Source organism: Triticum aestivum, chromosome 2B, assembly GCF_018294505.1.
Source record: "Triticum aestivum cultivar Chinese Spring chromosome 2B, IWGSC CS RefSeq v2.1, whole genome shotgun sequence".
Lineage (NCBI taxonomy): Eukaryota > Viridiplantae > Streptophyta > Magnoliopsida > Poales > Poaceae > Triticum > Triticum aestivum.
In genome coordinates, this window is record NC_057798.1 from 66,500,455 (window position 1) to 66,528,416 (window position 27,962).

At 44.3% G+C, this 27,962-nt stretch overlaps 2 protein-coding genes across 5 annotated transcripts; one reads left to right on the forward strand and one right to left on the reverse strand.

Annotated features, from left to right (window-relative positions):
- The first annotated feature begins 1,824 nt into the window (after nucleotides 1-1,824).
- Nucleotides 1,825-8,210, forward strand: LOC123043514 (uncharacterized). Its single transcript, XM_044465985.1, has 3 exons — nucleotides 1,825-1,955; nucleotides 1,997-2,065; nucleotides 4,378-8,210. The coding sequence occupies exon 3, from the start codon at nucleotides 4,534-4,536 to the stop codon at nucleotides 7,825-7,827; it is 3,294 nt and encodes a 1,097-aa protein (XP_044321920.1). The 5' UTR covers nucleotides 1,825-1,955; nucleotides 1,997-2,065; nucleotides 4,378-4,533; the 3' UTR covers nucleotides 7,828-8,210.
- Nucleotides 8,211-15,729: 7,519 nt separating this feature from the next.
- Nucleotides 15,730-25,772, reverse strand: LOC123043515 (syntaxin-binding protein 5-like). Of its 4 annotated transcripts, none has more exons than XM_044465987.1 (24): nucleotides 25,615-25,772; nucleotides 25,293-25,453; nucleotides 24,856-24,940; nucleotides 24,395-24,448; nucleotides 23,667-23,758; nucleotides 23,457-23,560; nucleotides 23,125-23,197; nucleotides 22,352-22,805; nucleotides 21,489-21,824; nucleotides 21,196-21,399; nucleotides 21,018-21,116; nucleotides 20,850-20,922; nucleotides 19,857-19,984; nucleotides 19,457-19,748; nucleotides 19,151-19,374; nucleotides 18,942-19,069; nucleotides 18,291-18,405; nucleotides 17,486-17,541; nucleotides 17,268-17,361; nucleotides 16,907-17,096; nucleotides 16,746-16,829; nucleotides 16,566-16,666; nucleotides 16,416-16,478; nucleotides 15,730-16,271 (listed from the first exon to the last, which is right to left on the reverse strand). In XM_044465987.1, the coding sequence occupies exons 1-24, from the start codon at nucleotides 25,651-25,653 to the stop codon at nucleotides 16,164-16,166; spliced, it is 3,357 nt and encodes a 1,118-aa protein (XP_044321922.1). In that variant the 5' UTR covers nucleotides 25,654-25,772; the 3' UTR covers nucleotides 15,730-16,163. The 4 variants fall into 4 exon arrangements, with proteins under 4 accessions (XP_044321922.1, XP_044321923.1, XP_044321921.1 ...); XM_044465988.1 differs by having other exon boundaries at nucleotides 16,566-16,663; nucleotides 23,125-23,200; XM_044465986.1 differs by having other exon boundaries at nucleotides 23,125-23,200.
- Between the last annotated feature and the right edge of the window lie 2,190 nt (nucleotides 25,773-27,962).

Below are 27,962 nucleotides of genomic sequence, written 5' to 3' on the forward strand. Positions count from 1 at the left end.
ACCATCATGCAATTAACTCTATTTTTGGCTATGCAACAAAACTAAAAACTAAAAGAAAAAATAAAATAAATAGGCCGTTCAGACACATGAGGCTCGCATCGCTGCACAGGCACGACCCCAGTCGTGCTTCTTTCGGCCCGATCCGCATACCTAGGCCCTCTTGATGGGCTTGTTTGCCTTCCTCCTCAAGGGTAATTTGGTCATCTGACAACAAGGGGTACATTTGTAATTCCACGTGAATAATGCCCTAGGACTTAGGCCAAATTCTTTCGGCTCGATTTTGGACAATCTTGGTGTGAAAAATCAAAAGCTTAAAAGAACTCGACCTGATTGTCCAGAATCATCTGAAAATAGCTAGAATCGGTACTCCAATCGAAAATCATTAGAATCGGCACTCCAATCGAAGATCGTCTAGGAAGCTTCCGGTGATTTCGGGCGCTCCCAAAAACAAAACAAAATGTTTCGATTTAGGAAAAACCTCTGTGCCTACATGCCGGCCGAATCTTCTACCGGTCGCACCATGTCGCTCGGCGTTGCAACCAGCGGTAGCTTGTGATGGAGATGACGAACCCTTGTGCTACAAACCGCTAGTTTTTGTTGCTGGAACCGACCGGGCGCAAAGCTGCAACCAAAAGCTGCCGGCGATGGAGAAGACGACCTCCCGTGCTGCAACCGGTGAATTTTTTTGCTGGAACTGGTCGACGAAAAGCTGCATCCACACATGACCACTGCTGCAATCGGACGACCATTCAAGTCGTTTTGCTGCATCGGCTTTTTGTTTTGCTACAACCGGCCAAACATTTTGCTGGATCTGGTGAGTTTTCTTTTTGTTGTGATGGTCGGCATCAACGCATTTTTGCTGAAACTGGTATTGTTTTTTGTTGGGACAGTTTCTGGTTTTTGCTACCACCCGTGAATATAATTTTTCTTGCTGATTTTTTTGTGGCGTTTCATGGCGGAGCTGCAACCGGCAGGAGGAAGGTGCTGAAACGGCGACGTCATGCTACGACCGGCTGGGCGAAATGCTGGAACCGGCTTGGCTGCGAGCTGCAACCGCCCATAGTAGAGCTGCAGCCGGCGATGGGAGGGGGTGGTATTACGACATGTGTGGGGACGAGCTGGAACCAGCATGCTCTGCCCCTAGGTGCAACTATCGTGTCGGCATGCTTCCCTTGAACGTCGATGCCACGGTGAGACGGCAACGCGAGGCTGCTGCCGCGCCTTGCTCACACTGGACGTGCGTGCGGCTATCTTGGCAGAGGCGAGCAGGTGGTGTTTTATCCAGTCGTTGACCCAGCATTAAGAGAGGTAGGTAAACGATTCGGGATATCAACGACGGGGGGCGACTGGCCGAAACTTTTGCCCGGCACGCCGGCGCCTAATAGTGCCCTTCGAGTTAAGGTAGTACCTATACCTGACCAAATAGGCTGTGCATGGTGGGCCGGCCCGTTAGCACGCGTATATGGCCTGTGGTGGGCCGGCCCGGCACATGGCCCGCCTAGGGCCGTGCCTGGGCCTGGAGGCTGGGGGCCCGGCACGGCCCATTTAGATTATTTTTTTATTTTTACAAGGGAAATAGTCTAAAAATTAGGTGGGTTGACGGCTAAACGTGCCGATGGGCCGGCCCGTTTAATAGTAGTGCCGTGCCTGGGCCTTGGAGGTCAGCACGCGTGCCGGCCCGTGTACTAAGCGTGCCTGGGCGGGCCATGCCGTGCCTTGCCCGTTTAACTCAGGGCGGGCCGTGCCGGGCCGGGCCGGCCCATCTGGCCAGGTATAGTAGTACCCCAATTTGAGAGGCAAATTACTAAGAAACTGCCACTAGTGGCCGCCCGCACCAAACGAGTCGCACGACTCGTCCTCTCTGTTGCTCGATCCCCCAACTCCCCACACTAGGGCTCGCGCCGCCGCCGCCGCCCCGCAGCCCGCCCCGGCCTCGCCCGACTCCGCCCCGGCCGCTGGCCTCGACGCCCGCCTCGCCCGACTCCGCTCCCGACCACTGGCCTCGACGCCCGCCTCGCCCGACTCCGCTCCCGACCACTGGCCTCGACGCCCGACGTCGCCTCAGGTGAGCTCTCTCCTCTCTGCCGCCGCTCTACTCTGTCTCCTAGATGGATGGATGGATGAATGGACGAACTGGATGCATGTTTCCTCTCTGATCTACCTCCTAGATGGATCGATGGATGGATGAATGGATGAATGGATGCAACTAGATTTTAGATTGGTTTCTTCTTCCTGCGCTGATCGAATTCCAATCCTGTGCATGGGCGAGTGTTCCTATGGCGTGGTAGGAGCAGAAGATGTAGTCTCCATTGCGTCCCCTCCGGCAGCCCCTCCTGGGCTCCTCCCACAAACCCTTTCCTCCTCTCAGGCCGCTGCCTCTCCCGAACCACGCGGCCCCAAACCCTAGTTTACTGCATCTACCCCTGCAATGTTTGGCCCCTCTAATCTCGTTTATGTGATCAGCGAGTTTTTTTTTCCCGCTTTTTTCCGGGAATGCGATCGGTGAGTTTGCGCGCTGTAATTTCCGAAATTGATATATGTAGTGTTTATTTGGGTTGTGGGGGGCAGCTGCAGACAGCAGCATGGGCTTGGAGAGTGGGGATCAGTACGATTTTCTTACAAAACTGCAATGCCCTACAAATCATTGTTGGCACTGGCCACTTGTTTGGATGCACTACATGGTGCTGGTTGTCGCAATGCAACCATCATATTTTTGCATTCTGTTGGCTGTTGATTGTTTGGATGTTGCTGCGGTTAGTGTTGGTTGTATGTTTCACTGATTGTTTGGGTGCTCTTGTAGTCTCGTGATCCCTTTACATCCTGTTGGTATGGTACTGAGATGTACCTATGTCATAGTTTAGAAATTACACATATGCATGCATTTAAATTTTATGCTGAAGTAAATGAAAGGAATGAAGGAAGGAATATGGTTGCAAACATTTTTCTTACCACAATCTTTGCAGTGGCTGTACAATGCTTGTTCTGAGAGGATGCCATAGGAAATTGGTGTGTTTAGTGATGATGAATGAAGGCATTGATTTAGTAGGTTTCTGCCGAGAGATATGGTAATGATGATGGAGTGGCAATTTAATTTGCCTGCAGATATCTAGTTTCATCTGCTTCCTGTGGTATGTGCCTGTATTTTGGTCATATTGGTAGTTCTCATCTCAGTGAGTATGTCTTCGAGTTTTTCTTATAGATAAGTATATCTATATAGCACTGACATGGACGGCCCAGTGCTTTGTCCTTTTAGGTACTCTACCCATGCAAATGCAGTTAACCATAATTTAATATCTCCGTGAAATGACCTTACATGATCCGGAAACAGATCCAGATGGGACCGGACTCCTGAAGCAAGTCGTCTATTTGGCTGGCTCCAAGGTGGAATCTGGATGTAGGGTTGAACCCGAAGCATGTAGTATCTGCCGGATCTAGAAATTCCCTGGATACTTTCTTGTATTACAAATCCAGTAGTGCTCTCTAGTCGTTCTCATCTCTTCTTACACCTGAGACAGCCCATCTGAGTCGCTGCCAAGATGCCTCAAATTTTCCTTGAACAACCCATGTTTTCACACGTCTTACTTTGGGCTCATCAAACTCCTTCCTGCACATGGGAACATGGCAAGTTTTTCCTTTTCATCTAGAGTTGTCGAGAATGGCACTGTATTTACTTTGCAAGATAATCCATTACTTCTCTATTTGTTTCTAGTGGCTTATGCCCCTTTCCGGTCATTCTTTTGTCACTAAATCACATGCAATACAAACTATACTATGGTGTTGTACATCGACGAGCTGATAATAGCCTGCTACAAACATTTTCTGGTGATAGCAAACTACGGTACTGCATAAACAACTTACGAAGAACGCTGGCCACGTAGCTGATGATAAATAACAATTCGCTCTTCCTTACTCTAATCAGTGCATAAGGTTGATGTGAAATATATCTTTTGTCAATCTTGTTCACATGTCTTTTTTTGTTGTTGCTGGTATTGCCTTTCGATGTGTCACAAAATAGATGATGTTTTAGCATTGACTCGTTCTCAAATATGTATTCTTGACCATGCGTATATGTTAGTAGAAACTTGTAGTTTAATATGATGGAAATATATTTCATGAAAAATCTAATATTTCTACTTTCATCTTACCAATCTAACTATTATTTTATCTACTGCTAGTCAAAGTTAAACAAATTTGACTGCACGCTTTCTAGGAAACTATCTATTTACGAACGGAAGGAATATATCATATGTGGTCTCGTATACTAGGTTTTGCACTTGAGCAATCTTGACTTATTGTTATGGAATCCACAAATGTGTGTTTTTTTAGGTGTTAAATTTTCAGTTACTAAGAATTATTCTTAACTTCTTAAATTTGTAGGTCCTGATGCAGTAAATTTTCAGCCATATTGTTGTTTGAGAAATTGATCCAGATGTGCGCATCCGTTATCTGCTGTGAACCTTGAGTCAGAGGATACTCATTTCCAGCTGATATCACTTCACGTGAGAGCTTCGTGGTATTCTTTTGGCAGTGATTATGATGGAGTGCAACAGAGAAGAGGCTTCCATGGCCAGGGAAATTGCTGTAAAGAAGTTGGAAGATAAAGACTTCGCTGGTGCCCGAAAGATTGCACTTAAAGCTCAGATGCTATTTCCAGAGCTTGAAAATATATCTCAGCTGTTAAGTGTTTGCACTGTACACTGTGCAGCAGAGGCAAGGGTGAATGGAGAGCCGGACTGGTATGCAATCCTTCAAGTGGAGGCAACAACAGATCATGCTAACATAAGAAAGCAATACCTCAGGCTTGCCTTTTCACTCCATCCCGATAAAAACTGTTTTCCTGGTGCTGAAGCTGCTTTCAAGTTGGTTGCTGAAGCTCATTCAATATTGTGTGATCAAACAAAGCGATCTCATTATGATATCAGAAGGCAGTATGCTTCCAGAAAAGTGCCGAAGCAAGCTACACAGCAACAAAAGAAGAGTGGCACAAGCAAATGCGATGTACCTGGGTATGAACTGACTTTTTGGACCATATGTGGTCATTGTCAGATGCGATATCAGTATCACAATCATGTCCTAAACACTCTGATCCGCTGTCTGAACTGCGAAAATAATTTCTTTGCATACAAGTACAACTTGCAAGAACAGTATGTGCCGACTTCATCAAGTGTACCCACTAATTCTCAAGTTCCAACAAAGACGTTTCCAAGTCAACAAGGCCGCCGTGTGAAGCTTTCTTCTGCACAGGAAACCACAGGTCCGAATCCAAGGATGAACGCGGCCCAGTGTGACGGTTACATGAAAGGGTATAGCAGGCCAACCATGGGCGAGAAAGCTAGTCAGTCAAGAACGACAAGTGGGCAAAGTCAATTTTCAGCAATGAATCAAGAAAAACCTGCTGTACCAACTGCAAATGAACATATGGGTGGATGGTCAATACCAGATCCTCCTGATCCAAGCATCATTGGCAGACCAAAGTCAGGTAGAGCAGATGCATCTGCAGCTTCAAATGCTATGAATGTCCCTAGTCAGTCAAGAACGACAAGCGGGCAAAGTCAATCTTCAGCAATGAGTCAAGAAAAACCTGCTGTACCGACTGCAAATGAACATATGGGTGGATGGTCAATACCAAATCCTCCTGATCCAAGCATCATTGACAGACCAAAGTCAGGTAGAGCAGATGCATCTGCAGCTTCAAATGCGATGAATGTCCCTGGTCCTGCGAAGCTTTCATCTACAAGTGTAAACACATATGCCAAAATAAGGATAAATGTGGCAGAACGCGATATAAAAGGGCATGACAACCCTAGTGGTGAGAAGGAAGCTAACGAGTCGTATACTACAAAGGGGAAAGTTAAAATTCCAGCAAAGACTGAAAGTAAATCTTCTGCCCAAACTGTAAACATGAAGACAGGTGTTTTTGACAGAAAGAACTCGGGTATAGAGGATGTATCTACAGTGTTAAATGCTGCAGGATCCCCCACTCTCCGGAGATCAGCTAGGAGGACACAAGATGCTGATGGCAGTAGTAGCCTCAGCTATAATAGCAAAAAGAAGCGAAGAAAGAATACTTTTCCAGCGAATGCTGACTTGAATGGGAAGCAAATATTTGATGATAATGTCACTAACGCTGACAGGCAATCTGTTCCATCTGACGTGTCTGGCAAAGTAGACATCCAAGAGGAAGCTAAAACTCCAGATATAGGTGATCAGGACAATATCAGGGCAGAAGTTACAGATACTGTTGGTCAGAGTCAACCTTGCTATTCTGTGAAGCTTTCTTTCCCTGACGCAGATTTTTTCGATTTTGAGAAGTTGAGGGATGCTAGTCTGTTTGCAACTGGTCAGATCTGGGCCCTTTATGATAACCTTGATGGCATGCCAAGATATTATGCTAGAATAAAAAGTTTGGATGCGTCCAACTTTAAAGTTCATCTCACTTGGCTGGAGCGCATTGCAATGAATGAAGCAGAGGAGAAATGGTCCGATGAAGAACTGCCCGTTGCTTGTGGAAGCTTTAGCTTAGGAACAACAGAGATATCACAAGACAGACTCATGTTTTCGCATATTGTTTCATGGACAAAAGGCAAACGAAGGAAATATGAAGTACATCCCAGTAAGGGTGAGGTCTGGGCTCTTTATAAGGGATGGAACATGCAGTGGGGATCAGATGCAGATAATCATAGATCCTATGAATATGAAGTCGTGGAAGTCCTGTCAGATTTCTCAGTTAGTGCTGGCGTTACTGTTGTCCCATTGGTCAGGATTGAAGGCTTTGTCTGTTTATTTGCGACAGTTAAGGAGAAATCTGAAATTGTGGTAGCACCAAGTGAGCTACTTCGTTTTTCTCACAGTGTTCCGTTTTATAGGACAAATGGGAATGAGAAAGTTGGTGTCCCTGGAGGTTTTCTGGAACTTGACACTGCATGTCTCCCCATTGACCTGGATGCAGCGTTTCCTTGTGTTTCTCTTCACTCCTACATGTCCCCTGGCAAGAAAGAGGGCAGCACATCCATTGATTTGAGCACTGGCAGTGCAAGCAGTAGAGGAAAACATGAACATATTTCTTCTGAACCAAAGACATCCTTGCAGAAAAATCCCAATGGTCCTAATGCTTTAGGTGACTTCTCTGAGCAAAATAGTCCCTCCTTAGTTTATACATATCCTGATTCTGAATTCTATAACTTCGAAGAATGCCGCTCATGTGAGAAGTTTGAACGTGGACAAATATGGGCTTTATACAGTGATGTTGACAACTTTCCTAAGTTCTATGGCTGGGTAAGCAAAGTCGAGCTAGAGCCTTTCAAAGTTTATTTGACCTGGCTTGAAGCTTGTCCCCAAGCGGAGCAGGAGAAACAGTGGTTGGAGCAGGATATACCTGTCAGCTGTGGTAAATTTAAAATTCGAAACTGGACAACCATGTACGAAACAAATGATACTTTCTCTCATTTAGTATGCACCGGACATGACCCAAAGCAGCAGATTGAAATTTTTCCGCAAGTAGGTGAGATTTGGGTCATCTACATGGACTGGACACCTGACTGGACTCCCTCGAGCCCTCATGCTTGTGGATTTGGGATCGGTGAGATCATCGAGCGCACTGAAGCTAGCACAAAAGTTTCTCTTCTTACTCAAGTCAATGGTTACACAGCGGTGTTCAAGCCTGGCAAGCGAAAGAGAGTTGTGGAGATACCTACAAGGCACAATCTGAAGTTCTCTCACCGGGTGCCCTCGTTCTGTCTGACGGAAGAAAATGGCGGCAAGCTCAGCGGCTTCTATGAGCTGGATTCAGCCTCTGTTCCAGATGTCTTCCTTTACAAGCATGCCTGATGACATGCCGATGGAAAAGCTCAAACCCTGCCAATATATTCTGACTAGAATCATGTCTTATTCCGCCGTCAGTTTTTTCTACAGTACTCCCTCCGCAAAGAAATATAAGAGCGTTTAGATCACTGCTGTAGTGACCTAAACACTCTAATATTTCTTTACAGAGGGAGTACATATATATGCCGGTCAGCTTTAGTCTATTTGAAACCATGTTAGCATTCTATTGCAGACTTGCAGTGCCCTCTCTTACTGGTGGTGGTGAAGTATCAGGTAAACTATGCCTACTAGCGGGCGGAGGCGTGTGCCGTCGCGCCCGTCAGTAAAGCCTGAGACAGTCTTTGTCGGTTTCATCTATGGAAGAAAATTTAAATAGTTTGCTCGGGATAGAGTTGACGGTGTGAAAGTTCTTGATCAAAACTGTTCATTTTAGCGCAAAGTTTAGCACATCCGTTCTACTCGAATGGTTCTTTACTGGGATTGGTTCGTGCCCTAGTTTTTTGTTTTTTTTTAAACGGATTTGTGCCCTAGTTTTGGCATATGGGGAATGGCTATAGCTCATTCATCTGTTGCATTCTTAGTACCCAGCAATATGCAGTTAGTGCATATATGCAGAGCAGGAAGCAACATCTTCAACTACCATAAGATGCTCGATTTGAAACACTTTTCACTGCATCTGCAGATTAGTTGCATCTATCTCCTTCGCTGGTCCCTGAAACTAGCAACTATTTTTTGGCAGATCTGTTGGTAATAAGGCTATCTTATTATATCAGCTATTAGGCATGGCATGGTTGGTGCATTTTGATATAATTGGCATATACTTACTTTTTTCTCTATTTAGACCCTGTAGCAGCATCATTGTTGGTTTTTTTTCTTCTTCTGGAGTAGCTGCGTCGATCGATGATTATTGAAAGAAATTTAGTGCAATATATGAGCAAAACCAAATATGAACGAGTGCAGTGTAGGAAAAATCTGCTACATCTCATACACGTGGCGCTTGCTACAAATCATCCGGCTGATGCCAGGAGAAAGTAAGCCGCCTCGCCCACCGCTCGATTAGGCTGCTTTCGATGGTTGGATTAAGACCTCGAATCGTTTTTCTTTGCAGAGACGCGTTTGTAGTAGTTAGAAAATGTGTTCACACCTCACGTGGCCGGCGCTGGTAGTAGCTAGCTAGCGCGTTGGCAGTAGCTAGCCTATGCATAACTCAGCTAGTCAAAGAAGCCGACCCTGCTTCGCACAGCATGCATCCCATGCCACCAACGCAGCAGCTCCCCTTGGCGTTGCCTGCTGCGATGGTATGAGGTGTGCTGACGATGACACGACGAGATGCTCCGGATGCCCGTGGTGTGCTGCGATGGCATCCCAACTTCTTTCTGGATGTTGCGACTACCGCTGCGGCTGCTGCAATGCCGAGTGGTCAACTGCTACTGCTGCGAAGTGATTGAAAAACTCCTCCATGCACGACTGCAAACGCGGTCGTCTACAGCATTGTGCCCGCGGCAAAACGCGTGGGTGCAACAACACGCAGGGCACAGGTACAGTTTTGCAGTGCGGTGGTCGGCGGAGAGGTGAGAGAAGGAGAGAGGTAGGAGAGTACCGCGTCGAGAGAAAAGATAACGAACGAGTGGTCCAAAGAAAAGAACAAACGTCGTGCGTCCACCGCGACGTGTGGCGTCCAGCCGAGGCGGATGATTACTTGTAGAAATCGTCCGGTTGTTTTTAAACGATTTCCATGCGTAAGTCATCTTGCAGCGATGCCTGACCGATGCTACAGTAAAAATGCAGTCAAATATCTCCATGAACAATGGCCACCGAAGCCACAACCTTTTTCCGGCTAAATACAAAGCAACCATTAGCTTGGTAGCTAGTGCCAAATCCTTTGATACTCGTTCGTGCTTCTCTTGAGGTTATTCGCAGGCTCACTCACGTGTAGCTAGGTGGCAAAAGAACTGCATGTAAAGTACTTCCTCCGTTTTCAATTACTTGTCTCACATATGAATGTATCTAGATATATTTTAGTTTTAGATACGTTCATTTCAGCGAGGAGTAATTTGGAACGTAGGAAGTAGTCATTAAAAAACATGAAAATGGGTAGTCACATGGACCACTCACGTGTTGTGCGAGCTTCAATCTCCGTTCAACCCCACCACGCGCAAAACCTGCGACTATGGAACTCCCTCGCGCGGTGAAAGCGATGCGCTCCGCGCCGTACGATCCAGGGAGATCGGACCGTGTCGGACGCGACTTATGAAGCCAAGAAATAAGCCGGCTGTTTTTAAACCTTTTCCCTCGTATACCTTTTCTTGTTTTGCTTTGAAAGACGGACTTAAGATGGCGCTGTTTCAACAATGGCCTTGTCTGCTGGATCGTGTAGAGGATGAAGAGCCTGCAGTGTCCACTACCTAAATTTATACAAAAGTGAAGCCAGTTTTTCAGATCATTTGTTTACTTTCGTGACCATCTTATTGTGGAAACAAAAAATTCCCTTCCAAGTCCATTATAAACAGAATTTACCGAATCCCAAAAAATGTTGATGCAAGTAGAGAAATCCAACATCCTTTGTACATCATGATCTCCTTAAATAATTTGAGGTCATCGACTCGAGGAAACATCATATTTTACCAAACCTACCAAGTAAGCATGTGTACTACTCCCTTCGTATTCATAATATAAAACGTTTTTTTGACGCGTCAAAAAACGCCTTCCCATCTAATCTCATATAGCAACTCCGTAGCAATATCAATCACCATTGTAATCCCCTTGCACGAGGTAAATCTCCACCGTGAAATATCAAAGCAAACTGGATGTAAGGTATTACTCTACGGAGGCACAAACCTGGGTAAAACCTTTGTGCGACCTCTGCTCTGAGACTTCCAACTGCGCTTGGAACCCTACCGAGGGATCTGGCGGTATTTTGCACCGTCAACTAGCACTCCTAGGTACTTCGCAAAAAAAAACTAGCACTCCTAGGTACCAATATGATGTTTGGTACAAAGATTGAACACAAAGGACGAACTATGGTTTGAGATGAGATGGTGCTGGTGAAGATGATGATTCCCACAATGAGAGGAGTGTTGGTGATGATGAAGACTTCGATTTCCCCCTCTCGGAGGTAAGTTTCCCTTGTGGAATCAATCGGCCATAGAGCAAAAATGCTCTATCTCTGTTCCGCCTCGCAAACGGTGGTAGAAAATCCCAAAATTGTTCTCTTGATTTTTTTTCTAGGGTAATTAGGATTTTAGGGCCAAAGGACTTCAAGAGGAGAGCCACTAGGGGCACACAAGCTTAGGTGACGTGTCGAGTGGCTGCGCCACCTGCCCATGTGTGGTGGCTGGTGGACCACTTTTGGCATATCTTTGCTCCATAATTCATTATATATTCCAAATAATTCTTCAAAAATCCACGCTTCAGTTTGAGTTCCGGAGAATTGCTATCTCTTATGTTGTTATTTTAGGTTCAGAATTTCAGCTGCCGGCAAACTCCCTCTCTTTGTATAACTTGCATTTTAAGAGAGAAAATGCATTAGAATTGGACTATAATGTGAACTATAACACTGAAATAAGATAAACTACAATAGGAAATAATGATGCAAAATGGACGCGTCAACTCCCCAAGCCTAGACTCTGATTGTTATGAAATCCATAAGCACGGCTTATTCTCCAGTAGTTTGCTTCACTACCTCCCATTTAAGATACATAAGTTGTCAGTACTTCGACCTTGCCACCTACTCTGAATTTAAGGCAGCATGTGTTAAAATACATAATTACCATTTATAAAGTCTATTTTAAGATCCATAAACCATTTTAATGGGGAGGTGGTTCTACTGAGGCAAACCACATCTAATAAGACACTAGAAAGTATATAAAGATATTGTTGCTAGACAATAAGCTTCTGAGATTGGAACCGGGATATTTAAGGATATCAAAACTCTTTTAGCAAAACAAAAGGATATCAAAATATGCGCGCGCGCACACACTCCATTATTCATGCCTACGTGATTGCACATGCATTACAATGGGGGCATAATTGTTTTAGTAGGTTGTCTACAACTGTGTTTCCGTTGAGTCAACACTTGTTCGTTTAACAAAGAAAACATAATTTTATTCGGTTTGCCAATAAAAAGGAGGGTAGTTGAGGCGCTTTTTAGGAAAACCGATAAAAGTGGCGTATCCAGTGCTGAAAGCTCCCACAAAAGGTGGGGTCTGAGGAAGGAAATATCTAAAAAACCTTATCTTTGCATAATAATTCTGCAAGGAGGACAGTTCGAAGCCAAGACCTCCAGGCCACAAGCGGAAAGACTGCCACTGCACCAGGCACGCCCTTCTTTCTTAGTCATCGGTTTTTAAGAGAAAACCGATGACTAAAATCCCAGAAATAGGAGGGTAAAGAATCAATATGATGAAGGGAGAGGGGAGGAGGTACATATGGTTGGTTCGGCGAAGAAAGAAGTAAAAGAGGGAAATGTGTTCATTTCTTTAGTAAATGTTCGTGTGTTGCTATAGGGAAAAGAATCACTCGGACCTCATCAAGCCAAAATCTAAGCTCTTGAGGTTTGCATCTAGCAAATATGCCTTTCATGCAAGGTTTTTCTACAACTTGGGATGGCGGAAGATTTCAACTAAATTTCACGTTTCTAAAGAAGAACCACAAGTTTCAGAAATAACGTAGGGAAGATCAAAGATAAAACATGAAGGCAAATGACACTACATATCCCAGAACAACTACTATGAATATGAGTAAATTTTACCCAAAAAGGTTTTCGCCCCGCTTTATATATAAAGCACCGATTATCAAGCATCCAGTACAAACACACGCCACCGCAACACACGCACACATGCAGAGCATGATACAAAGGCGCTGAGTGCAGCAACACCACCCCTAGCACTACGACGAGGAGATGAAGCTACATATGACGGACCATGAGCTCCAAGGCGGCGCCTTCAGGAAGGACACGACACCGGAGCGCCACCACCGCCCGATCCGAGGATCATAGTTTTCCCTGGAGCCACATGCCGGGCAGTGAGAACCGCGACGACGCCTTCAAGAAGAGAACGGTCTTCGCCGTCGCTGGTCCGTCCGAAGATAGAACAGGTTTTCACCTCGGCCAACACCCACTGCCACCGACCGCCACACCCCGGCCACCACGCTGCCCACACGGCCATGGTGACTAGGCAGCACCAAGGCACGGGCTCCGCCCAAGAGCACCACGCTACCACCACCAGGGCCACCGCCCCGGCATCCCCGACCTTGACACCACCTCGCCCGAGACCCGCCGCACCCCAGCGAAAGAGACGAGCAGAAAGGTCCCACCTTTCGCACCCCTGGGCGACCCCCAACGACGAGACCCAATAGGCCGGCCAAAGCTGGCATCCACCGATCCGTCCTGCTGCCCCGAGCGCGAGATGAGCTCGGTCCTGCAGCACAGAGAGGGGGACGAGTTCAATCCTGCTGCACCGTGCGCGAGACGAGCTCGGTCCTGCTGCACCGTGCGCGAGACGAGCTCGGTCCTGCAGCACCGGGCGCGAGACGAGCGGTGGACCGCAGCTGGGAGAGGACCAGCCCTTTGATGGGAGCCGCGCTCGGGCACCGAGGAGATGGGCCGAAGATCGAGATGGTCTGAACGCAGACGAGCCGACGCCGGAGAAGCCGGCCGCTGCCGCGAGCAGAACCGTCGAGCCACCGTGAAGCTGGCACGCCACTGGGAGGCCACCACCGCCGGACCTCCCCACGCCGCCGCCCATGGCCGGAGCAGCGGCCACGCCCGGCCGCTGCCCTACCCGCGTCGCCCGACGAGCTCCAAGCGCCGGAGCCACCGGGCACGAACCACCGGTGCCACGGGCCGCCGGTCGTCCCCCAACGCCAGATCCGGTCGGATCCGGTAAGAGACCGGCCGGCCCGCCGCCACCACCAACCAGAGCCACCTCCACCCCCCGCACCCCGCCGCCGAGTCCAATCGTCGCACCGCGACCACACCGACAACCAGCGCCACCACCAAAGCTGCCCCCACCTCGAGGACCAGCCAGAGCACCACCAGCCCAAGCCAGCCACCGCCGCCGGGGGCAGCCACGCGCCACCCGAGATGCCAACGACCAGATCTGGCCACGCCAGATCGAGGGCTGCGGGCACCACGGGCACCGCGTGTAGCCATCCCCGTGATCCCCAGGGGCCACAGCGGCCATGGGCCGCGCACAGGAGCCTGCCGTCGCCGCCCGAGATCACGCCAACGCACCCCGCTGCCAGAGCGCCGCCACTCATCGAGGAGACCGCCCGACGAGCCCACCAGCAGAGGGGAGAGAGGGTCCCGCCGCCGCCGACGCCGACCGGGCTTTGCCCGGCGACGCGCCCCGGCGGCGGCGAGGAGGAGAGGAGGGGGGAGGGGCGCGGGGCCGGCGGCGCTAGGTTTTCCCCCTCGGCCTCCGCGGGAGGGACGTGAGAGGGACGAGATGCCGTCTCCTAAATTTTACATGCACAACGGTATGAATTACAGAATTGTTAGACTTTCCTTTTGTATTTTCCTTGTGTTGTTTCAGTAAAGTAAGTTATATGCTCAGTTGGTCTACATCATTGAAGGTTATTGTTTTTAGCCCCTGAACAAATTTGCAGGTCAAGAGTAGGTAGCAGTATAGGTTACGTTATTCAGACAGATCCGCTCCATGAACAAACTGAATTTAGCTCTGCGGCACTAAATGCAACCATGAAAATATAGTAGTGAACTTATGGCATATACATGCTGTTTCAAAATTTTGATTCTGATAGTTTAGTGGCCTCACCATGCTGGACGAATGGTATTTTATTATCTTAACTCGTGAAGGGAAGCCATGCCGGACGAATGGTATTTTATGATCTTAACTCATGAAGGGAAGTCATGCTTACAACAGTGTTGATTGTAATGTCGATGAGAAACTGTCATGTATGCTGGACTATGCTACATGTTATTTGAAGTTCTAGCATCAACATACAATAATGTTTTCTCTTGCTAGTCGTGTCAGTTCATTCAAGTGAACAAGGCGCTCCTCTAAATTCCAGGAAAATAAATGTTGACGTCTGCACGGACGTTCTCACCAATGAAGCTATGCATTTAATTGAAATAAATCTTCAATTCACTCTTAGGAGGTGTTTGGTTCAACTCTGTTAACGTAAACGAAACTACTATGCACACGACAAAATCACATCTGATTTATGTATGATAGTACAATGAAAGGTGAGGATGCTGCGTCACTTTCTAATCAACGCTCCACATCCTGAGTCGTATGGGAATCAGACAGTTTTTGTCGTACATGAAGCAGTGCTCTAACGTAAATGGTACTGGAATCAGATCACCGGCAGAACCGTGATCTGTTTCCTGAGGGGATCGACCGGTATCGAAATTGACTTACCATGGAACTCGATTGCGGGGGATTTATTTCCGCTCAAAGTGAACCCAACAAAAGTTGAAGGCATGAGGTTGCGCTGTAATCAAATGACGGCTGAAAATGTACGAATCAAACACCTCCTTAGGTTCATGTAGCTCTTTATATATACTCACCACAAAAAATTTTGGAATTTTTTGAATTTTTCTAGTATTTTTTACTGAGCAGGAGCAGATGAGCCCGGGCTCCAGGATGAATTATCGCATATAAGAGTGTTTATATCACTACTCTAGTAATCTAAACGCTCTTACATTTCTTTACGGAAGGAGTATATGGCACCGCACCCACACCCACACGTGACGATCAATGAATCGAAACAAAAAATAAACATACACATTGCAACTTGACAACCACAGTTCAAGTACTCCCTCCGTCCGGAAATACTTGTCCTCGAAATGGTTGTATCTAGACTTATTTTAGTTATAGATACGTCCATTTCGAGGACAAGTATTTCCGGAATGAGGGAGTATTAGTCAACAGAAGGTGCCACATCAGATACCACCAACTAACAATGCCACACGGGCTCTCTGAAGTTTCTCAATGTAAGCCGTTCGGTTTATTGTCTCCTTTTACCTTTACAGACAGAACGAACGACTGAATGACCACACAAAAGAAATCATGTACGGGAAGTAGGTTCCGCCCCACGCTTTCCACCCATGGTACATATGATCACATGGTGATATACAACATAAACCTAAGCTAATGCATCTAAACAAGCCATGCTGTCTGTCTGTCTGTCTGTCAACCTAGTGGCAAGGTAGACAATCACCTTGTTGTCCATGAACATAATATACACAGCACAAAGACGGGGCCGAATGGGCCGAACCATGCCACGATAAATAACAACCCGCAAATAAGGCATTCCCAAGTACCGAGAGCTGGACAGACGTGCTTTGCGTAGGATGCAGTGATGTGAAAACCCCGAATAGGTTACAGTTTCCACCACTTCTTGTTCTCCATTGTTTTCGCGAGCTCCTGGGCGAGCGAAGCAAAATTTTCCGCCCCGTCTTGAAGCTCCGCGGTCCGCTGGCTTATTCTCTGGTACAGAGGCGATTAGCTAATGAGGCTTTTCTTGTTCAAGAAATGGTTACAAGAGAAGACGAGTTGACCAACGAAAATCAGAAACATATAGTCTGGGGCTACTAGCGCGTAAAGAGTGCGTTACGGAATTCATTATTTTACCTCGAGTTTCTCCTGTCGCTGCATGAGCTTATCCTTCGCATGGGCAGCTGCTGCTGTTGCATCCTGCAAAAGGACCTTAAGAGTCAGCTGAGAGAGAGAGAGAGAGAGAGAGAGAGAGATCATGACGAATCGCAATGTTGATGGAATTACCCCGCCAAACTTATATTTGGTGAGAATTTCTTGGGTACTTCTCATTCTTGGTTTGTCAGCATCACTTGATCCTTCAAACAGTTTCGCTCTCTCGTCCTCTACTGCAGAAGTGTAGGCATAAACTGATAAACATGAAGAGTTCAAAAGGCATGTTTCCAAAAATCAAGACATATGCCCAACCTGTTGCTTTCTTATTCATGTGAGAAGCAGAGGATGATGCTGGCGGAGGGGGTAGGGGCACTTCATCATCAATTTCTATGTCATCTGCATTGAAACACTTTTGGATAAATAGGCAGCACTACAGGCAAATGCTTTACAAAAACAAGGAGAGGGGGCGAGACCAATTGACAGTTCTTCTATTTGATCATCAGGATTCGCTAGTGATGGTTCAACATATGGTCCTTTCAAGAAAATTGACTCCAATAGTTCACTGGGGGTTTGGGAATTGAAACTTTTTCTCAGGTTTGCATTTTCATCCGCTTTTCCTTTTAATCCTTTAATAATACCACCAATAACTCCTGCTGCTGGATTCTGCACCAGAAGTTTCATGTTAAGTCAAACTGTACAGAGTACTCCATCCGTCCCAAAATAAGTGTCTCAAGCTTAGTACAACTTTGTACTAAAGCTAGTACAAAGTTGAGACAATTATTTTGGTACGGAGAGAGTATCATATAGGTTTGAGGAGATTAGACAATTGCCTACCTGCTTTCCTTTCTGGTCTATTGAGATGCTCATAGCTGCTTCAGCTGCTGCTGCAAGTACCTTATCATGAAGGCATGGCAATGATTCTGGAATCCTAAAATGATTATCATGGATACGAAACATTAGTTTAATACCACTGGGTCGGGCATCAGAACTATTGAGTTAAATAGACTCAAACTGAACCAGACGTGGGAAGCAAGCAAGAAAAATTCAAGTACCTGAAGTCATTCTCTGAGTTTATAAGAGAGATGATTGCAAATTCAGATCCATTAACCTGTGGCGGGGGACATACGAGAAAAGTGAGGGAGGTATTTTACAGCACAGTCGAAATTGAAGCTAACATAACTGAACGAATCTGAATTAATGAATAGAGATGAAACAAAGTTGGGCACCCTCAACTGTGCTTGCCACAAAGAAAACATGTCACTCATTTTAGGGACCGTTATTCGAGTGCAGCGTTTCGGCGCCCAGGCTCATCTGCACCCGGTCAGAAAAAAAATCACAAAAAATTCTAAAAAATTCTACAAAAATTGGGTGGTAGAAAATTTATTGCGTGAGGTCCGCTCCAATTTTCAGGTTATTTAGACATTTGAGTAGCTCTCAGCAAAAAATACAAATCGGGTCAGAACATTGCGTGAATAGTAAACTTTTTTACAGACCCCGAATTTGTCTTTTTTGCCGAGAGCTGCTCAGATGTCCAAATGACTTGAAAATTGGAGCGGACCTCACGCATCAAATTGTCTACCATACAATTTTTTTTGGAATTTTTTTAATATTCCTTGTATTTGTTTTGATTCTTTTTCATCAGCCTGGGTGCAAGCTGAGCCTGGGCTCAGAAGTGGATTATCTCCGTTATTCTGGCTATTTATGCGGAGAACTAAGCTAAGGTTACCCAGCTATTGATGTGGAAAACCAACACTAGTATAGAACATAATCCAAAATAATGTTAAGATACAATGTGGTGCTAAAATTTAGTGAACAGTCAAAAGTTGAACATCAAGTTAAGCAAGCAGAACAATTTACCAGAGCAATTTGTCCATTTGAGGAGCTCATGGTTTTATCCATGCCTGTCTTGTAACTCCACCTTAGTAACTCCATCAAGGAGCTCTCAGCGAGAATATCTAGGCTTGGCAAAGATCTGTCATGAGAAACGTAAAACAGTTAAGGTATGTGCATAACTTCACGAGGCCCTTGCATGGATGTACACACCTACAGGTAACAGATGATGACACCTGAAAAGTCTTCCTTTTGAAATCTTTAAAATATACCAAGATGTTCTAAAAGAAACAATACCGTGAAGATTTACAATCAAAGACTGTCTTTTATCTATAACAAACTCATATTCCCAAGAGATTCTTCATGGTGATGCACATGAGACATAGGGAACAACAAATATGATGATGATCGTATTACCAGGTTGTACTTTATAGATTTATTAACTATTAGCAATCTAAATTTTGACAAGCATGTGAAAAAAGAAGTCAATGTAAACTTGCAGTAAGAGGATATAAATGTAAAGGGGGGATCCGCTCTCCACCATCATACTTTGACAATAAGTGTCGTATTAGATAATCCACATGATTATAATATGTAATTATAAAGACAACATGGCAAACACCTTCGTATCAAAATTTCTAGCATACGAAGCCAATAACATGACAAAATAGTAACTACCTCAATTCTATGATGCCTGTCTGATAAAATAATATCAACCCACAAGCTTTATCATCCTTATTCTTGAAAATTGCTGACCAGCAGCATTTTTTTGTGAGCTTGGTTTTATGTAGATGCTTGTTGCTTCCCTGATGGAAAAAAGAACATCACAAATAAGCTTTAGAAGTTTGAAATTTCTAAGAAGTAGTTCGCATATGCCAAGTATGCACCTGAATCAATGATGCCAGAGAAAATAAAAGCACCACATCCTCAAAGCAGACCAAAAGAAGTGAATCTGAACCGCCACTCTGTGGATGTAGAGAAGCATTTTTCTTGTTAGTTTCGGCTCCTTGTACTTGCTTTTGGTCAAGAACATGTTCTTCTTTCCCTGTCTGACTTTGACATGGGAGCTTGTCTTCTGGTAATTGGGCTTGCTCTTCATCTGAAGCTCCATCTAAACCCAGAACTTGCAGAAATTATGAGTTGATCTAGGGGGGTGGGGGTAGAAATTAGCATAGTGAATAGAAATCACTTACCTATGAGGACATACATCAAAAGTGCAGAAGATTGCTTCTCATCTAGCAGAAGTGAATTTATGATCAAACCACTTGTGCTGTCAACTACAGTAAGACGTGCATCCTTACTTAAGGAAAGTACAACATCTGTTGGAAATTTTGCACTTGTAGCAATCTCTTTCTGGGATGGGCCTGCTTTTGCAGCAGATGCACCTACGCTGTAGATGCTTACTGAAACCGCAGGAGAATTTGTTCCTGATGTACAATCCACAGAGAACATCACGGACAGTTGACTTGCATCAAACATTGCCACCTTTGAGAAGACAAACCAAAACATAATAATAATAATTAGTTAATAGCAAATGGTACGTACAAGCTTCAAATAAATAGTGAAACTTCAGAGACCTTAAGGAAAATATACCTGGCCATTTTGATACCCTACTGCAAGGGCCTCTCCTGAAGATGTAAATCTGAGAGATTGCACAGGGGAATTTGATGCCACAAAGGCAATATGGCAATGGAACCCTCTCCCATGATGAACAGCATGAACTGAAAGGAAAACACCAGAAGGTTAAGAAAAACGAAATGAACCACATACGGACATACCCACCAGAAGTGGTTTTTATAACTGCCCTGGTGAGATTCTCTAGCACGGAAAAAAGTAAACACAAACATGAGCAGGTCCTGTTTTATGGATGCCTCTTATACCATAACAAAAGAAGGCAAATTTGACATGAACTTGTTTTCATAAGGATCTGGCAGCAAAAAGAGCACATGGAAAATATATCTTGAACAAAAAAGAACACTTGGAAATATGTCCTTTTACGAGATGGCACTTACGCATTATCTTGTTATCAGGGTTTTACATAGACTTGGATTGCGACTGAACCAGATGTTGAATAGTAAAACAGGCAGCACCAAACACATTTTTACCAGAATACCAGCAAAATTACTACTCCCTCTGTACCGAAATATATGTCGCTGGAGTAGCTGATAGCTGAATCAGCTACTCCAGCGACATATATCTCAGTACAGAGGGAGTAGGATATAATGGCCTATACTATCATTATACAATGATTAAGCACTCAAAAGATTTATTTTCTCTGCATATAGCTTGACAGTGAGTATGGTGCAGGTGAGACCGTTTCCTGCCTATAGACAGGTTGCATCTGTGCCTCACTGCCTCTACAAATATATTGCCATCTCTCAGACTGACCATCAAGAAAGAGTGTGTGACAATCAAAGCAAACTGGAAGCCCAGAAGGCAACATCATGAGGGCAACTTCGCTGTTGTCTCGTATTGACTGACCTAATTTTTTTAATACATACGGGATGATGGAGAGGAAACAAACAAAGAAAGAGGAAGTGCAAATATAATTTAATTTGCACTTATGCCTTCATGTGCAGTATTTACCTTCCTGCTTAGATCCACTCACAAAGTGAAAGCTGGAATCCCCAGTGTTCTCTTGAAGTTTATACATACGGACCTACAATGTTACAAAAATAAATACTAGACAGTATTGAATATGCTGCTGACAACCAATAACTTGGACTGACCCATAAATTTTAATAGTAGACTAACCAGACCACTTGTTGTGCCAACAGCAAAAGTCATGTTTAATGAACAAAAAGCCAGCGATGATACAGAGGCATTTGCTCCATCCAAAATAACATCAGGCACCTGAAGTAATAATAGTTTTAGTATTCTTGCATTGATCTAGTAGTCATCAGTCAACAACTAAGAACACGGTAGAAGTGACCTTTGCATCCAAGACAAACATTGGCATCAGAATGGGAAAAGTTGCATCCCATATTCTCACAGAACCATCTTGATAGCCTGCAACGTATATTCTTTCAACTGCATGATCTTTCTTCAGTGACATTTCACTAGGAACCCCACCAGTCAAAGGCCATTTCATATTCCCTGATATTGGAGGTGCGACAATTTGCCTAGCACAAAATTTCTACCAAAAAACATGAATATACGATCTGGTAAAAAGGTTGCAGTTAAGTTAAGTAGAGTAAAATGTCGAGAATCCACACAACAATGTACCTTCAGTGAAATACTTGGATGCTTTCTCCCATTTAGTGAATACATATTCGTAACTGTTATGCTGGGATCAATTGTAGGAACTACGACTGGAAATTTCTGTGCCTCAGGCTGAGCATATTCCTCTTCTGATTTCCGCGCAGAAAATAGAGCACCACCATCATAGAAATTTAACTGTCCAGGATTTGTCAATATAAAAAGTGCAGAAGTTCGTATTTTATCTGGAACACCAGTATCTGGAATAAGAATCATATCAGCAAAGGATCCATCAAGCTTGAGGTCCACCCGCGACGCGCATCTTACTGACTCTAGTCCATTAGATGATTCCAGACTAAGAACCTACAAGAGAATACAATTTTTCATTGAACAAGGTAAAGTTTTCCACAGTCAACCGCTGAAAAACAATATGTCATACTATTTTTCTGTGCTCAGAAAAGTAACTTTGCTAGATATATGATACACATATATTTGTAAAGCAAAATCTAGATACATAATTGCTCGCATCTGAACAAAACATATCTACCAAGTTGTTTCGACCTCCAAATTGGTTGCCTCTTAAGGCATACACTCATGTCCATATTTGCTATCGCTGGAAATTATCTTATATGGGAAACATTTGCCCTAACCTGTGTACGCCATGTAGCCATGCAAATTAGTTTAGTGGTTCTACATTAACATATCAACAGCCAGATGAACCAAATGTGGGTGTTCTAATTGAGTTCAGATGAGCAAGAAATAGTTTTTTGCAAGTTGGTAAAGGAACAAATAGCTATATTTGAGTACACTTTTTGATGCATCAGTTGCATGCCTGCCTAGAAGATTACATGAAATAGAAAAAATGGATGAGAATGAAACAAGACACAAACCGTCAGAACTTCTTCAGACCCCATATCATCGCCACCATATACAAAAAGTTTTCCGCCTTTAGTGGTGTCTTTTGCTGACCCAGCAGACCAGTGCAAGACAATAACAGGAAGCCTGCGACTTCCAGAAGCCAGCTGCAGCTTAACAACATTAGACGAAACATCAGTTTGTTTGCCTTGTCTAGAGGATGCTGCAGTCATATCCCATAGAAGTATGTCTCCAGTTATATAGCCAACAGCAACAGTTGAACCCCCTCTCGATGCCCAACAAAGAGAGCAGATTTCTCTCTCTTCCTCATTCTCATCAAAATTATCTACTTGATCTTCACTAGCATGTGTTTGAGCGCCAGTGACTTGACCCTTCATATGCAAGTCACCGTAGCCTCGAACAGCAATTGCATGGTCCTCTGACACATCCCAAAGAACTAAGAATCCTTTCTCGTATGCAATTAGCACCCTGAAGCATATAAAAAAGCAGTTCATTCATGTGTTTCAGATTGGCGAACTGAATTGTGATGACTTGTCCCTCTCATTAGAGGAATTTGATGAAAACAATGGAAAGTTCATCTTTCAAATTTTCTGCTTCAAAACATTGATTATTCACGAATTGTTTGCATAGTAACGAAGGTAGCTGAGAATCTATCTGTGTTTTTTCATATAATTGACCATCCTAATATGATGTAATATCAGCATGCACACTATTTACTAATAAAAAAACTCATATAGTTCACGGTTATAACAAAAAATCCAGGAGTTCCATTTCATGATGATCTTACCTGGTGCCCAAGGTGTTAGGTTGAGGCAATATTCCAACAATAGGTTGAGTATCAAGCAAGGGAACACCAGCTGCTTCTGTGAAGAAATTGGACCAATAAAAGCATGATTAAGCCTCAAAGCAGTATAAGATAGGCAAAAAATATGTTGTGTTGGTTTATTTAACACTTTCAAGTCCAGATGTAAAAGGTGAGATGAACTGATGGCGTTTTGTTCACAATTTTGACTTCATGCTGCTATAATATCAACATGAACTTTGATACATAAACAGAAGCAAATATAAAAAATGGTACTTAACATCTGTTGAGGGAGACACGTAAAAACAGCAGTATACCAGCTAAGGAATGTATAGAAACATTGTAAGGCATCTTTTGAAGCTTCCCATCATATACATCATACTTTAATACAGAAAGCAGGCCATTCTCATCTCCAAGGTACCTGAATGTGATGGACAAATTTAAGATACGAATAAAAGGTTAGAAAGTGGTCCAGACAGCTACTAACTTAAGAATGTGAAACAAACAAAAATCTGTTCAGAGCTCACATCAGAAAGGTCCCCTCTATGACTGAAAAAGCAGTTATATTGGCATCCCACTGGGAAGAATGAAATAGCTGCCTAAATTCAAGGTTCCATACCTACAAGAGTAAAAAGGACACTTATATTACATGCAAACTTCTAAAACAAGATAGAGCAAACCATACTGTATGAACATCATAATATTTTAACATTATGAACATGCTATTTAGTCAAAGGTACAGGTGATGTGCAAGTGATTTTGCAAAGTCACATAGGCTGAGCATGTAGCAATTTTTTTTGTATCGTATGCGCTTCTTCAGCACCATATAAATAGTTATTTCCTTCGGAGCCTCTTTCCCAATATTGCACAATTCAGATTGAGGATTATCTATATTTTTGGTGAATTATATTCTAACAAGAATTACTGTCGATATCTAACTGCACTTTAGGCACTATAAAAAGATGGCAAGGACCTTGTGGGGACACAGAAAAATTGCCCCAAATCAATAAGCAGAATGCATTCTGACATGCTGAAATGAGCCTCGAATCTTCACATGTTGTATTTAAACAGCATATAATGTGGAAAGTTGGTGGGTGAACCAATCCATGAGCATGAATGCATTGCACACCTTATTTGTACATATAAGAGTAGTGGTAACCTCCAAAGTAAAAGGGAAAAACTTTCTCAAAATAGCAGAAGGGTGAAAAAGGAAAGAAAATTGAATACAACAAAGAGCTATCTCTCAATGCCATACCTGGATTTCATTCTCATTAGAAACTGCAATTAGTAGCCCCTGGTTTTGTATAAACTGCAATACATAACAATCCATTACTCACTTTTACAACTGGCAATCAGATTTATGGTTTTAGAGATTACGAAAAACGCAAGCAAGTACAAAGTAGCTAGTTACTAGTGTAACATGCAAAAGTAGCTTCTGGTGGCATACAGTTGCTTCAGAGAACTATATAATTAAGGCAGACGGTGAAAGTGTATAATTTACTGAGGCAAGTAACATGGAAGGAACCCCAAGGACTGTACTGGCTAGAGTTTCAGTCAAAGATAAAATCGACTTCACTAGAACAGGAACACCATCATCCACTTCATACCAACCCAAACAGGGGGAAAAACGACTCGACATTTTTCCATGGAGTTCATTGTCTACACACACGCATTGTGAAAGTAGAGAATGACCAGTCATTGGATGGAGTGCCAAACCTGAAGATACTTGTATGGCATGCTCTTTGGCGATATGAGGATGCCTTCGATATTATCACCTCCAAAGATTTTTATCCTGCCATCCCTGCAGTTTGAAGCGCAGTCACCATCAATTCAACATGAGGCGAACATAACATGGACGCAGAAAATGTGCGTGCTCAAGGGCTTGCTGGTATGTTGTATTAACTTGAGCACTCGACTCGAGCAACGATCTGAACCGCATAAGGCCTCAAGCTTAAGAGTTGAACGCATGACCGCACACTACAAATGACCTAATTTACATGCGTGTTTGGATGTCTTGCTATATGACACAAGAAATGGCTTGTTGCTCGGATTCAGAGGGTGGTAACACAACTTGACAGAGATATCAGCTTCGGTTTTACTTATTTTGCAGTGTAGGCAAAGTTGGGACGAGTGGAGGGAGGTTGGGGACTCACAGCGTCCCGACGGCGAGGAGCCGCTGCACGGGGTCGAACGCCATGACGGAGGCGGCGTAGGGGACGCCGTAGTGGAGCGCGATCTGCGCGTCCAGCTGGGCCACATCGCCGGCCGCCCCTCCTCCTCCTCCTCCACCTCCTCCTTTTTCTCCGCCTCCTCCCTGCAGCAACAGCCAAAGCACACGGAATCACCACCACGTCCACGGGCAGCGCCAGAGGAAAGCCCCGACGGCCAGCCCCGGCGAAGATGATCTGGCCGACCCCAGGGGAGGGGTTCCCCCAAATCTGGCGGGATAGAGTGGGAGAGGGGACGGGGCGAGACCTGGTGCAGCTTCTTCAGCAAGAAGCGCTTCGCGAACATCGGGGACGGGGCGGTTCGATGCCGGCGGCGGCGGCGGCGGCGACGGCGGCGAGGACTGGTGACTGGTTCGCAGGGGGAGCAGGTGAGGTGAAGACGAAAGGGGGCGAGAGCGACTATGGTAAGCGGGTACGGCAACGCAGACGTGCCGGTGGGGGGTGGGGCTCACCGGAACCAGTCGGAGGCCCAACCACGTACCGAGATGGGCCCGCTGCGGCCCATGTCTGGTCAACCCAAAGGCATCGTAGGAGCCTTTTTCGTTTTCCTTCTCTCGCTTTTCCACATTTGGTTTTCTTTGTTCCTTTTTTGGTTTTTCTCGATTTCTTTTTGTTTCTTTGTTGGCTCTTTTCGGTTTTACTTTCTTTCAACACATGTCTACTCCCTCCGTTCCATAATGTAGTGCCTATAGATTTTTTGAAAAGTCAAACCTCACAAACTTTAACCAAGTTTGTGGAGAAAAATATTTACATCTAGAGTGCGAAACATATATCACTAGATTCATCATAAGATGTAGTTTCACATTTTTTTTTTTTTGCTATTGTATAGATATAAATATTTTTCTTTATAAACTTGGTCAAAGTTTGTAAAGTTTGACTTCTCAAAAAATCTATAGGCACTGCATTGTGGAACGGAGGGAGTATAAGTCATTTTAAAGATTTCAATGCGGACTACATACAAATGTATAAAGACATATTTTAAAGTGTAGATTCACTCATTTTACTACGTACGTAGTCCCTTTTGGAATCTCTAGAGAGACTTATATCTAGGAACGAAGGGAGTAATTTTTTTAGAACAGAACGTAAATTTTTAGAGCACATGTGAAACATTTTTTTGTATACATGTTGGACATTTTTCAAATATAATACATGATATTTTAAAAAAATATGTGTTTTAAAAAATGAATGCATGGTAACATTTTTCCAAATACATGGTGTACATTTCTTAAATGATAAGAAACATTTTTCTACATTTAACTTGAAAGAGCAAATATTTGTTAACATGTCAAGATATATTCTCTAATGGAAATAAACTTTTCTTTAACTTTTTTTTGAACATCAGTACAGACACAAGCGCTTATATACACGCGCATACACTCACCCCTATGAACGCACACCGCACACCCTACCCCTATGAGCACCTCCGAGAGACTGAGCCGGCATATCATCTTGAAATTTACGAAGTCATCGTAGGCGCCTCGTCGTCGACGAGAACGTCTCCTCCCACTGAAAGCGCATCGCCGGAAATCCTGAAATAAATCCAGAAATAATGCGAGCACCAGGATTTGAACCCTGATGGGTTGGGGATACCACTGTTCACCTAACCAACTCAACCACAGGTTGATTCGCAACTTTTCTTTAACTTATAGGGACATTTTCTACATCTGTATATAATATTTTTAAATGTCATGAACATTTTTTTAATCATGAAAATATTTCCATAAATATCACATACACATTTTGTAAAACAAAACCAGACTTTTTTTGAAACATGGGAACGCTTTTTCAACATTTATTTTGAATGCGGTAACAATTTTTTTATACTATGTTAACATTTTAAAAAAAATTCCTTTCTAAATTTTGTAAGTTAATTTAAGTTTTGAAAAATATGCATTTAATTTAAAATAAAAGAAGAAAAAAACTCGAGTGACATTAGCAGGACGAGCCACGTCTCACGGGGGCAGCCCACCACAGGCGCCCTGTACGTGAGGCAACCATGTGCCTCGCAGTAGGCAGCACATATCCACACCCAGGCTCTTTTGTCTTTTCAGGGCTCATTAGGTTTATAGGATTTTTAAACCTGATCAAAATGAAAAGTAGAGGATTAGGGTATCCTGCATACTCTGATACTTAGAAAGTTTGCCATGTGGTCTCATCTAATGATACCTCTATTTCTAAAAGAGTGAATGCTAAATGTAGGGAAAACTTCCATTAGTGAAAATCCCGTAGAAATCCTCCAAGCCAAATGAGCCCCTTCGCAACCCGTACTGCGACAACGCCTAAAGAGAAACATCATGGGTCGAGCCTCTCCACCGTCACCCACGCCTAACGCCTCTCTCCTGCTACTTTCATCGGTCTAGCCATTCCTTTGAATCCCCTCTTTTTCAACGTCCTTGAGCCTCACCGCACACGTACCTCATGTAAGTTTCTTCATTGTCTCCTGTTGACGCCTCGTTGGGCGGGATCATCATTGACTTCGACGAGGGCTCATCCTCGACAACACCTGCACTGTCGCCCGTCGCGGCGGACTGTGTCGTTTGCCGGCTCAATCTTAGTGCGTCATGCTCAGTCTCCACGTCGCCTTCATTGTTGTCG

Excerpts from the sequence above, each read along its gene's own strand:
- LOC123043514 (XM_044465985.1), top strand. The coding sequence starts at position 4,534 with ATGATGGAGTGCAACAGAGAAGAGGCTTCCATGGCCAGGGAAATTGCT.
- LOC123043515 (XM_044465986.1), bottom strand. The coding sequence starts at position 25,653 with ATGTTCGCGAAGCGCTTCTTGCTGAAGAAGCTGCACCAG. Across the intron at positions 24,941-25,292 it reads CTCCTCGCCGTCGGGACGCT|GGATGGCAGGATAAAAATCT; the intron begins GTGAGTCCCCAA and ends TTCAAACTGCAG. Across the intron at positions 24,449-24,855 it reads TGCCATACAAGTATCTTCAG|TTTATACAAAACCAGGGGCT; the intron begins GTTTGGCACTCC and ends TATGTATTGCAG.